Source organism: Amblyomma americanum, chromosome 1 (genome assembly GCF_052857255.1).
Source record: "Amblyomma americanum isolate KBUSLIRL-KWMA chromosome 1, ASM5285725v1, whole genome shotgun sequence".
In the NCBI taxonomy this organism is placed as follows: Eukaryota; Metazoa; Arthropoda; class Arachnida; order Ixodida; family Ixodidae; genus Amblyomma; species Amblyomma americanum.
This window is the reverse complement of record NC_135497.1, coordinates 290646047-290657908: the sequence shown is the minus strand read 5'-3', so window position 1 is coordinate 290657908 and position 11862 is coordinate 290646047. Positions and strand designations below refer to the sequence as shown.

Below are 11862 nucleotides of genomic sequence, written 5' to 3'. Positions count from 1 at the left end.
TAAAAACTGGAACATTCAAATGAATTTAGGAAATATGAATCTGGAAAGAGAATCAAGCATTTTTGGACATGAGACAGAATTTTGTGTACAGCTAACAAGATAACCGATCAGTTGCACTTGTGTTATCATAAAGGTAGCCGCAAACGCTGCTTAACGGGAAACCCTTGGCGCTCGCACTGAACGAGAGATAATTGGAAGAGACAGAGGGAGTCGTCACCTCGAGAGAGGGACCTCTAAATACTGCTTTCTCTGAACTGCGAACCGCCGGCAAGAGAGGATAAAATGAGCTATTGTTTCAACTTGCCCACATGAGACACAAAGGTTTGTCACAGCGAGCCCGAATCTGCATAAGTACAAACCCGCCGCGGTGGCTCAGTGGTTAGGACGCTCGGCTACTGATCCGGAGTTCCCGGGTTCGAACCCGACCGGGGCGGCTGCGTTTTTATGGAGGCAAAACGCTAAGGCACCCGTGTGCTGTGCGATGTCAGTGCACGTTAAAGATCCCCAGGTGGTCGAAATTATTGCGGAGCCCTCCACTACGGCACCTCTTTCTTCTTTCACTAGCTCCATTATCCCATCCCTTACGGCGCGTTTCAGGTGTCCAACGATATACGGGACAGATACTGCGCCATTTCATTCCCCAAAAAACCAATTTATTATTATTATTATTATTATTAATATTATTATTATTATTATTATTATTATTATTATTATTATTATTAAAGTACAATATCACAATAATGATGATGATGGTATCACAGCTGCGTTCTCGTCGTTTTCTCGCGTTCGCACGCACTCGGTGGCCCCGCGTGCGTTGCGCTCGGAACGGCCTGGACGCAATTCCCTGGTTCTGCGGGACGCGGGTGTCGGCCACAGAGAAAGCGAAGCGCCTCATCTTCAACAGCAAGAATGGCGCCAGGGAAAAAGAGGCCAGTGAGAGAGTGGAATCGGTTGGCTTATTGGTGCCCCGGTCACCAGAGGCTGGAGGATATGCCCATAATGCAGTTCATCAAGAAAGAGATAATGACCAGCCCTGAGCCACAGGTGAGCTGTTTTCTCTTGCTTAGACCCTTTGGGCAGTGGCTTGACGCAGGCACGTAGCCAGGCATTTTTTTCGGGAGAGGCCTGTTCTGTTGTCCGTCAATCGTGGGAGTGAGTCGTCTCCTTGTAGCCTCCTCACATCCAGCCCACTAGGCCTAACCGGGCCTCGGCAGGGCCCGAGGCAGTTGTAGAGGGCGTAGGCCGGTGGGGCAGGGCCCATGCCTAACAATAACACTGCTGGGGGGGGGGGGGGGTTGAGCGCGATTTCGGGGGGAGGGGGGACCGGGCCCCCTTGGGCCCCTCTTTGGATACGTGCCTGGCTTGACGTTTAACCTGGGGCCGAATCCACGAAACAGTTCGCTTTGGAACGCGTTCGCTTTATCTCTCGCCACCTCGCTCCACTGGCTGTGTGCCGTCACCGCTGGCGGCGACATCACATCACAGAGACGGAACCACGGATTTTGTTTACATCACGAGACATGTCAATCAAGTGAAAGCGAACGCGTTCGGTCGGTGTGTGTGGAACTCTGAAAGTGGCGTTCGCTTCGGCGCGAGAAGAAACATGCCGGCACCTCCCGTCGCCCCGCTGTTAGCGGTGCTCAGCGAATGTTATCGGCGGCATCGGCGGTCGCGCGTGCATTACGATACTTTCGACATGAGTGACGATGCCTTCCGAAGGCATTTCAGGCTGTCGAAGGGACTTGTACGCCAGCTATGCGAAGAGCTAAAACCCCCGCCTTGGACCAACGAGAAAAAAATCATTGTGGATTAGCCCAGCTAATCCAGGATATATCAAGCGAAAGCGAGACAGAGGTTTCCAGTGGTCCATGGAGCCGGTTGTGTGCCTTCCCTTTCCTGAAAAGCTGTCAACGCCAATGAACTCTATGAACGCCGTTGGCTCACTTGTTTTCTTTGGCTTTTGAGGAAAGGAACCGGCACCGTAACCGTCTCACATATATCGGTGGACACCCGAACCGCGCCGTAAAGGGAGGGATAAAGGAGGGAGAGAATGCTTGGACGGTGAATGGAAGGACGGTGAAGTGCTTGGGAAATAGGTCTTTGACACCACCTTGTGCATGGCGCACTTTGCCAAAGCTACTCTTGCCCCATAAAAATTATCACCTTCATCAAGCTGACAGATAGGGTGAATCCTGGCACCTCGGCGCGAAGAGATAAGTGATCCCGTGGACCAGCCCATGCCTCCTTGACAGCACTCCAAACGTGTTTTCGTTAAGAATCCTTTCACGGGGCCGCCCGCATTCTGTGTACGTGGAATGCGCATCCAGTATTGGTAGTAATCGGGCCAAGTCCATTCCCGCTACGTCTTTAATCTCCGTCATCTCAACTTCACTGCGCGGATTGGTACGCGCAATAGATGCACAGCAAGGAAAAACTGCATAAATGAATGCACCAAACGTCATTTTTGTTACTTGTCCCCGCCTGCACCCGAGTGGCCTCCTCCTCTATTCCTCGGCCTCTCCTCTCTAGAGGTGGCTGGGTCGTTTCTTTTTTTCCTGGACGCTGTCCAGCGCCTCCCACGCCGCGTCACGCCATTGCGCGCGTTGCAACGGCTCCCCCTCCCCGCGAGCCGAGGAGGAACAAGCGTCCACTTTTCCCGTTGGTCACGCCGCGAGGCCCTTTTTTGCATCGGGGCGTTTCCTGAGCGGCCTCTGGCCGCCGCTGTCGAGGTGAGACGCGAACACACGCACGCACGACTGCGCAAGGAGCAGCAGCTGTCCCCTTCCTTGCTTAGTTGGGTGCTTTCTTTATCCTTTTTGTCCCCCTGCCCTTCGAGCGTCGCAAGGGACCGCCGCAGGGCGCTCGCTGACGACGGCAACGTGTGCGCGCACGAGGAAAGCGGCGGCAGCGGTGCGAGCTTCTGCGCTGCTTTCTTCTTTTCTTTTCAGCGGCAATCTTGTGCTCTCAATATAAGCGAAGCGGCGAATCCCGCGAGAGGCGCAGGGCACCGAATTGACTTCGGCGGAGTCCGATCTCGCTGCGACCGAGCAGCCGCGCGACGCCGAGCAGCCGAATCGAAGCTTAGGGAGACGCGGAAAAGGGCGAAGCAAGCTTCGTCCGGAGCGGAATATATCGCGAAGCGGCGAGCCTGTTTGCAGGGACGAAGGCGAAAGAGCGCAGATCCTTCTTAAGTACACGTAAACACACACAGCGGCAAGGAACGCCGATTTCGTTCCTGGCTGTTCCGACGCTCACCTCTCGGAGACGGTTGCTTCGCCTCATACATGTGGAGGTTGCCGCTCTGGCTCGTCTCACTCGTGAATACTGATGTTATCGTCCCCGATGGCGCCGACTGAAATGCCCCGTCTCGGAACGCTCGCAACATGCCCGTGTCGCATCGCCTTTACGCGCGCCTGGTTTATGCCATGCCAGTCGTTCCAAGATATAAGCGCGAGTGCACAGACCTTTGCAAAAAAACGCTCTGCTTGTCACCATGTCGCTCGCTGTACTGTTGTTTGCGCGTGTGGCTACCGCGAGCGTTCTGCACGTGTTAGCAACTGTTCACTGAGCGCCGCGCTTAGCTCTTTTTCATTTTACACGACTTGCTGACAGTTAAGAGTACTGTACTGTAAGTGGCATAAACGTCTTCGTGGTTCTCTAGGAAAAAAACACTGTCAATCTTCCAGCTGGATATTTGCTCGGTATGTTTGTACCAAGCAAAATTCCACAATCATAGAAGGTAAAGAATTGACGGTTTTCTTGCTTCAAAATGCTGAAAATGCGCCTCCGCGGTGCATCAGAGGTTATGGCGCTCGGCTGCTGACCCAAAAGACGCGAGTTCGACCTCGGCCGCGGCGGGCGAATTTCGATGGAGGCGAATTTCTAGAGGCCCGTGTACTGTGCGTTGTCAGTGCACGTTAAGAACCCAAGGTGGTCGAAATTTCCGGAGCCCTTCACTATGGCTTACCTCATAGTCTGAGCCGCTTTGGGACGTTAAACACCAAAAATCAAAACAAAATGCTGAAAACGGAAAGTGCGACTGTTCAGCTGCGCTGCGTCGTATTAAATGTAAACGAGCCCCAACAACGTGGCAGCCTTGTAGTAAAAAAAGGCTCAATGTATGAGCGCGAAGACCGTTCAAAATAGGAGTGCGTACAACGGCAGCGGGCGGTTCCACGTACAGTCGGCCACATTCTTGACAAGCACGAAACGTCAAGCGGCTTCCCGCCCCTTGCTCAGACTGAAGTTTTCCGGCAAAAGCTCTATGCACTCGCATCTCCCCGAACTGTCAGTAGACGTTTTTAGCATACCGTAGACGAACTACCGGAGACTTATACCGGTTAACCGGACCTCTCCTGCGCATGCGCAGTCGCATTGTTGGGGGTGAGAGGGAGCCACTGTGCGTGCGCAGCCGGCGTCCGGTAAAGCGGTATACATCTACACTAGTACGTCTCCGGTATGCTAAACAAGTGTCTGCTCGGCCGCTACGCGGTGCGTGATGGTGCCAAAGGCGGGAATCGCGTGTGGCCGACTGCTCTGACCTCTGAAAGAGTGTGGCCGACTGCTCTGACCTCGCACAAGCAACAAGCGAGCAACGCAATTCTTACGCGAACATAACATGTCTGAGAGAGAGGGAACAGTGAGCACAGCCCGAATGTCCTGCAGCCGCCCCTCCTCCTTCTTTGAATGAAGTAGGGGCGGAATTGTCGGCGGTCGCGGCACGGTGTAAATAGGAGAAACAAATATTCATCTCTCGGTTAACACAGAAGGCCTGCGCAGGTTTGGCGGCGCAGTCATGCGTAGCTGGGGCGAAGAGCTAGATTAAGTTCTGTCGGTCGGGTATGATCGTTTGCTCAGACACATCCTTGCAGGCATGAGGGTGATCTAGAAAAATGAGGATGCGTTATTTGCAATACAAAAAAGATGAAGTGTTACTGTCACGCTGACTCTGTTTACGATGTCTTCTGTGTCTTTCAGTCGACTTACGCCGCCGAGCAACGCAGATGCGCGCAGCAACGTCCGTCGGGTAGCAAGACCAACGCTGGGACAGCGGCGACCACCGGGTCAGGTTCGGACTTGCATATCGACACACCAGCAACCAACAGGTCAGGTTCCGACTTGCGTATCAACACAGGCGACCATCAGGTGAGATTCAGACTTGCGTATCGACGTCAGTTGGATTAATCGTGGTATCGACAGAATTCTGTTCGCTGCATCTGTTGAGATCGACAGCTTTGCTTTTTTTGTAGCACCATTTAAAGGGCATACTGCTGCTGCTGCTGCTGCTGCTGCTGCTGCTGCTGCTGCTGCTGGTGTGTGTGTGTGTGTGTGTGCGCGTGCGTGCGTGTGTGTGTGTGTGCGTGTGTGTGTGTGTTGTGTGTGTTGTGTGTGTGTGTGTGCGTGTGCGTGTGCGTGCGTGTGCGTGTGTGTGTGTGTGTTGTTAAACAGAGAGCTAAAGCGGAGTTAGTTAAGGTAATGAGGTTAATCGGAGCTGGGTCCGAGTGGCTACTCTGCATTGGGTAGCTAAACCACTGCGACTGAATTAAACTGTATATGTAAATGAACAGCCATTGCCCTGCACGCAGAGTAAAGGCCAGCTGAAGTCAACGTGTCCCACTTTCGATGGGCACGCGCTGTATTCATGATCAAATGTTGTGTGTATGCAAGTACCACCCGGCAGCTGGGCCTGTGCTTGATTCCAAGAGCCCAGCAGATGCGCTTCAGCTTGCTTCTATGCAGCTTCAGGCACATACGGCAGGTCGCGAATTTTGCGCTAGAAACCCGACATAACATACTCTACCACTCAATATGCATAAGGACAATACAGCCAGGAGATTTGAAAAAAAAATGAAGGAAAGAGCTAGGGAATTGTGGTGTCTTCTTAGTCGTATAGGCTGATCGGAAACGATTAACTAATTTCTTCGCAAAGAAACACTCGCGTACTTTCACGTTCCCTCCGGCCTCTGCTTCCCAGCTCAGGCCTTCTTTTCAGTCCAGCAGTCCCCCTAGGTGACGCCAACTTTGAATATTAAAAAAAAGAAACTACATTCCATCCACTTTTCGCAATTCGGAACGCGTCAGTAGAGAACAAAGCTCGCGAGCGCTCTCCTGCAACTTCCTGAGGGCTTTATAGTCAGGACGTCACCTAGTTTCTGGCTCAGGTATGACCTGAGGATTCTGGTGAGCATGGTTTACGTCTTGACTTCTGGAGCATCGCTGGTTCAGCTTAGGAGGATCTTCGATATGCGACGATTTCTCCACAAAATCGCCGTCAGGGTTTCAGTCTTCACTGTTTCGAGTCTGTCGACTTAGCTCGATAATCTGGTGTCGCTGGTGTCGCTCTTGTTCTGGTGTCGCTCTTGTTGCCTCCCTTACTGGTCCCTAAACCTTCATCACTGCATGTGGCTGCAGTTCGTAGGGAAGCTCATGAGAGCATTATAATGAGTGCTTTAGCACACTGCGTACCCTTCTTTGAAGCCATGAACCATCATTGTACGTCTCTCATCGGCACAGCTCCTCATCCTCTGCTCGTTTTCTCTGTCATCTGCTCCGAGTTCTTCGTAATGGTGTCTCTCCGGAATGTGAGACACTTTTATGTTCAGCTGGCGTCAAACTAGTTGTGGAATGTGGCGCCGCTCTATAAGTTCAGGAGGTATACTCACTGAGCTCTCCTTTCCAGTTGCTCCTTGCAGCCTTCGCCGTTTCCTTTATGTTTCTGATGAACATATTTACCCCGTAATTTGCTTGTGGACACAGGGATGTCGTCCTGAGGTGCGTCACAAGGTATAGGAACGCAGCGAATTCCTTCCTGAAGATAGGTGGACCATTATTGTCGGTCTTCCACACACAAGGCATTACGTGCAGTGAGAACTTGTAACTTAAGTTTTACGTCAGCCTACTTGCATTCAGTGCAGACAACGTTGCAGCAAAACACAACTGCTAGTACTCATCATCATCATCATGATCATCATCATCATCATCATCATCAGCCTTACTACACCCACTGCAGGGCAAAAGCCTCTCCCATGTCTCTCCAATTAACCCTATCCTTTGCCAGCTGCATCCACCCTTTGCCTGCAAACTTCTTAATCTCCTCCGCCCACCTAGCCTTCGGCCGCCCCCTGCTCCGCTTACTTTCTCGTGGAATCCACTCCGTTACCCTTAAGGACCAGCGGTTATCTTGCCTTCGCATTACATGCCCTGCCCAAGCCCATTTTTTTCTCTTGATTTCGACTAGGATGTCATTAACCCGTGTTTGTTCCCTCACCCACTCTGCCCGCTTCCGATCTCTTAACGTTACACCTATCATTTTTCTTTCCATGGCTCGCTGCGTTGTCCTTAACTTAAGCTGAACTCTTTTCGTTAGCCTCCACGTTTCTGCCCCGTAGGTGAGTACCGGTGAGATTGTACTGTTGTACACTTTCCTCTTGAGGGAAATTGGTAAACTGCCACTCATGATCTGCGAGAATTTGCCATATGCGCTACACCCCATTCTTATCCTTCTAGTTATCTCCCTCTCATGATCCGGATCAGCTGTCACTACCTGCCCTAAGTAGACGTATTCCGTCACAATTTCTAGGCTCTCGCTGCCAATTGTGAACTGTTGTTCCCTTGCTAGGCTGTTGAACATTACCTTGGTTTTCTGCATGTTAATTTTTACACCCATCGATCTGCTCTGCCTGTCTAACTCATAGATCATGATTTGCAGTTCACCTACTGAGTGACTCAGCAAGGCAATGTCATCAGCAAATCGCAGATTATTTAGGTATTCTCCATTTATTCTTATTCCCAACTGTTCCCAATTCAGGCCTCGAAATACCTCCTGTAAACATGCGGTGAACAGCATTGGCGAGATCGTGTCTCCTTGCCTGACGCCCTTCCTTATTGGAATTTAATTGCTGACTTTATGGAGGACTTAGTAGCTGTGCAGTTGCTGTATATATCTTCCAGTATTTTGACATAAGGCTCTTCTACCCCCTGATTACGCAATGCCTGTATGACTGCTGAGGTTACCACTGAGTCGAATGCTTTCTCGTAATCAATGAAAGCTATATATAGAGGTTGATTATATTCTGCGCATTTCTCTATCACCTGATTGATAGTGTGAATATGATCTATTGTGGAATATCCTTTACGAAAGCCTGCCTGATCATTTGGTTGATTAAAGTCTAACGTTGCCTTCACTCTATTAGCGATTACCTTAATAAATACTTTGTAGCAACGGATAGTAAGCTGATCGGCCTGTAATTTTTCAAGTCCTTGGCGTCTCCCTTCTTATGAATTAAGATAATGTTTGCATTCTTCCAAGCTTCTGGTACAGTCGAGGTCATAAGGCTAGTACTCATACACACCCACAGATCTGACACCCACCTGCTGTTAGGCAAAGGGCCAGGAAACTCTACCGTTAGTGACTGCCAAGGTCCATCTGGGAGAGGCGTCATCTACAACGAATAATCGGATAATATTTTTCTCTGTGCGACTGCTTTCGGGATCTTTTGACGATTTTTGGTTTCTAACTCCACTTTTTTGTCGATTCCTGGGAACCAAATCCTCTTCCTGAGCAGTTGCTTGGTTTTTGCCATGCCTTGGCGTCCTCCGCGTGCCAGGTGGCTAGCTGGTGATTGGGCTTTTCCTGATATTCCCGACCTTGTTCCCTTCAAAATAACATCACAGTTGGCAACTGTTAGATTATTTCTGATTTGAACGCATTGTTTTAGCTTGTCATCATTTCACAGTCTATTGGACGACGTTTGATGTCTTGTTTTAGGGGCTGTGATGACCCGTTGCATTTCCGCGTCCTTTTCCTACGCCTTCACTATTGCGTACATCGTCAGCGCTTTTGGCGAAGAAGCCACCAAGACGAAGAACAGTTCTTCAGTTGCGATAGGCTCTCTTGGTGTGTCTTCCCCCTTTGTTGGTGGTGGGTGCCTGGATATCAGTGATATGTACTCGATGTGAAAAGTGTAGTGCTGCTGCCTCGGGCTAAGACGTTCATGTTGTGCCGACTACTCTGCGCTTGCGTTCTTGATTAAGGAAACTTTAGTGGCTGGCAATCTTGAGTTACTGTGAATACGTCTCCAGCTCCGTACTATCGAGGACAAAAGCCTCCAGGAGGCGCAACTTCCGATCTTTGCGCATAAGTGCAAAGTGTGCCAACCTTCCACTTATTTCACATATACACGTTATAGAGCCCGGGAGCAACTTTCACCACTGCAAGTGTGGTCTGAAACCAACAGCTGATAGCAAAGCTATACACGATGGCTGCCGGTCGCATGTCCTGGGGACATTTGTCCCCAAGAGTACATGCGGAAGTCCTCAGTCATTGACACAATGGCTAGCATCTCTTTGTCAATCTGAAGGAATATTCTCTTGGCTGGCATTAGTGCTCTGCTATATTGTGCTAGAACGTTGGATATCCTTTCTTCTGTCGTTTCCAGGACCGACAATGCTGCTTTTCTCTCAGGTCCGGCGTGTGTTGGTGATATACGCCGCATTGTTGGCATCGAAGTATTCTAGAGTACGTGGTCTTGATGCGGCTCTTTTACGCTCCCCAGGGCTTTTCTGGTGCTGCTCCATCCAAGAGCACGTTGGCAGCACATGTGAAGCTCCTTAGCGGCTTAACCTTTTTTTGCCAGGCGACGGATGAAGCAGCCGCAGTAATCTGCCGTCCAAAGTAGGCTTATGACTTCCGTTGAGATTTTTTGGTGGTGTCGTCTTATTCAATGCATCCACTTTTTCAGAATCTATACGTTGACTTTAGGTGGCAGAGAGCACGTGATCGGCGAATAGAAAACACTCCAGGAAGGGAAGAAGGAATGCCGGAAAAAAGTGCATGGCTTGGGATACAGCTGTTATTAGCGTTACATTGTCCTGGAAGCTTGACAAACTATTATGCCATAATATATAAAAAAGTCTGACCAGTACCTACACATGCGAAGTTGGCCATACTTGCCGACCTGTGCACACAGTGTGCTACGGATTCGTATAAAACTACGCTGGTTGCCATAGCAACCAAAAGCAGCCAGAGTTGCCCTGCTCATCAACTCGTTGAAGCACGATGTGCCAAACGCACCAGGTAACACTAACTGCTGGCATTGGCAAGAATGCGCCATTGCCCTCCTCCCGAATTTGGGACCGGCTGGACTAATCATGCCATCGGTTTTCTCGATATAAGCGCAAATACGGCTCTCTCGTCCCAATTTTCTGCTCCAACGGCGTTTCCGCTGCGTCGATTGCCACACAGTGTACTGACTTTGTGATCGGTACACACGAATGGATGCCTGCTCCTCCTCGGGCCACAGGCATGTCGCCGCTCGTGCCCGTAACGACACTGTTACTCTATCGACCGAGCGACATACGAACTCAGTTCTTGTACCGTTCTCACAAACGGCGACGAGACAAACAGCTTCGTATACAAAGGGGTCAATGATGCGCGTTTGAGCAAGGCCCTACCTCGCCACTGAAGCGCGGCGGCGGCTGGAACATATCCGTGCAGTGCTTCGTTTTCCACAGCTACGCTGGACTCAACAGCTCGGGCATCCTCAGATTAGCGAGTGTTGTACTGGGATCAGGAGAGAACGAACGATGCTCCATAGCATTTATTTCACCCACGACTTTTCCTCTTTTTTTTTCGACAGGAACAGCAAGAAACGTTCGGCTGAGAAGGAAAATCAACCGGAATCGCCTAAACGGGCCCCCAAATGCTTTCGGGTGTGACCTCCAGCCTTCATCTGCGCTGGCCACGCGGTTTGAGAAAAGCCCCTGTGATGTTTTGAATAAACAATGTAGTGTGTCGCTGTCGCCGAGTGCCACGTTTCTCGCAGCTACCTTGAAGGTTGAGTCGTGAACACCGTATATTCATCTTTCCTATATGCCCACTAATCCGAATAAGCGCCGAACAAAGCGTTGCCCCCTTCGTTCTCACCCCCGCTACCGACTGCGGGGCACCGCCGAACTGCACGCAACAGGTCGGCCGCTAATCTCTCCGCTTTCAGTGGGGGCGAGCGGATGGGTATAGCTTATGCAACCGCGGCTGTTGAGCCGCGCCAGCCACCGTTACATACGTGCGCGATATGAGAACACAGGGCATTCCCGTTCACGGCCAAGATTCGCGCGATGTCGCCTCGCCGCGGGCGAGGGCGGTGGCCCCGGGGAAGGAGGGAGGTTAAGTGCACCGCGGCGGAGTGGAAGTCTGTGGCGGGAGGTCGGCCCCGGCCCAGGCCACGGTGAAGGATACCGCGGTGCGGACAAAGGTCACGGCAACTACGACGCCGCGGCGGCGCCTGAGCGACTGCTGCCGTTGGAACGGTCGCCCGCCCTCGATCTCGCCGGGTCACCTCGTGTGCCCAAGCCCAACCTTTAAAAGCTGGGCAGCTGATGAGCCCCGCCAAGCGCGCGCAGACGATTCGCTGCATTCGCGATCCGATCGCGTCCCAGCCACTGCGGCCGTGATAACCAGAAAATGGTAATCCCAAGCAGCAGGGGCAAAACGCGCATTGCAAAAACTGCTTCGCGAACGTCGATCTAGTGGATTGTTGACCGACTCGGTGTGCACTACTGGCGTCTGAACCGACATCTAAAGGCGTCGCTGAGCCACCACTGAGCGAAAACCGCACCAGACTGGCGTGTTCGCCGTACTTCCTTTAGAAAGCGAACGCGTCCACCTATCAATCCCTCAGTGACGACATGTAAGTTTCATGAAATAGGTGAGTACATAGGTCAGTTAACTTTCTTTTTTTTTCTTTTGCATGCGCACGCATTCTGCCAGCGCATTACGCTCACCACTCTCCGAACGATTCGTAACCTCACTTAAATAAATTGACCTTTCCAGTAATGCAATACGTTCAACGGGTGTGAATCACT

The 11862-nt window shown here is 51.2% G+C and overlaps 1 protein-coding gene across 1 annotated transcript; it reads left to right on the top strand.

Annotated features, from left to right (window-relative positions):
- The first annotated feature begins 777 nt into the window (after positions 1 to 777).
- LOC144098073 (uncharacterized) lies at positions 778 to 10794 on the top strand. The gene is made up of 3 exons (XM_077630629.1): positions 778 to 1044; positions 4978 to 5145; positions 10638 to 10794. Exons 1-3 carry the CDS (start codon positions 910 to 912, stop codon positions 10659 to 10661), a joined length of 327 nt encoding a protein of 108 aa, XP_077486755.1. The 5' UTR covers positions 778 to 909; the 3' UTR covers positions 10662 to 10794.
- Positions 10795 to 11862: the final 1068 nt, after the last annotated feature.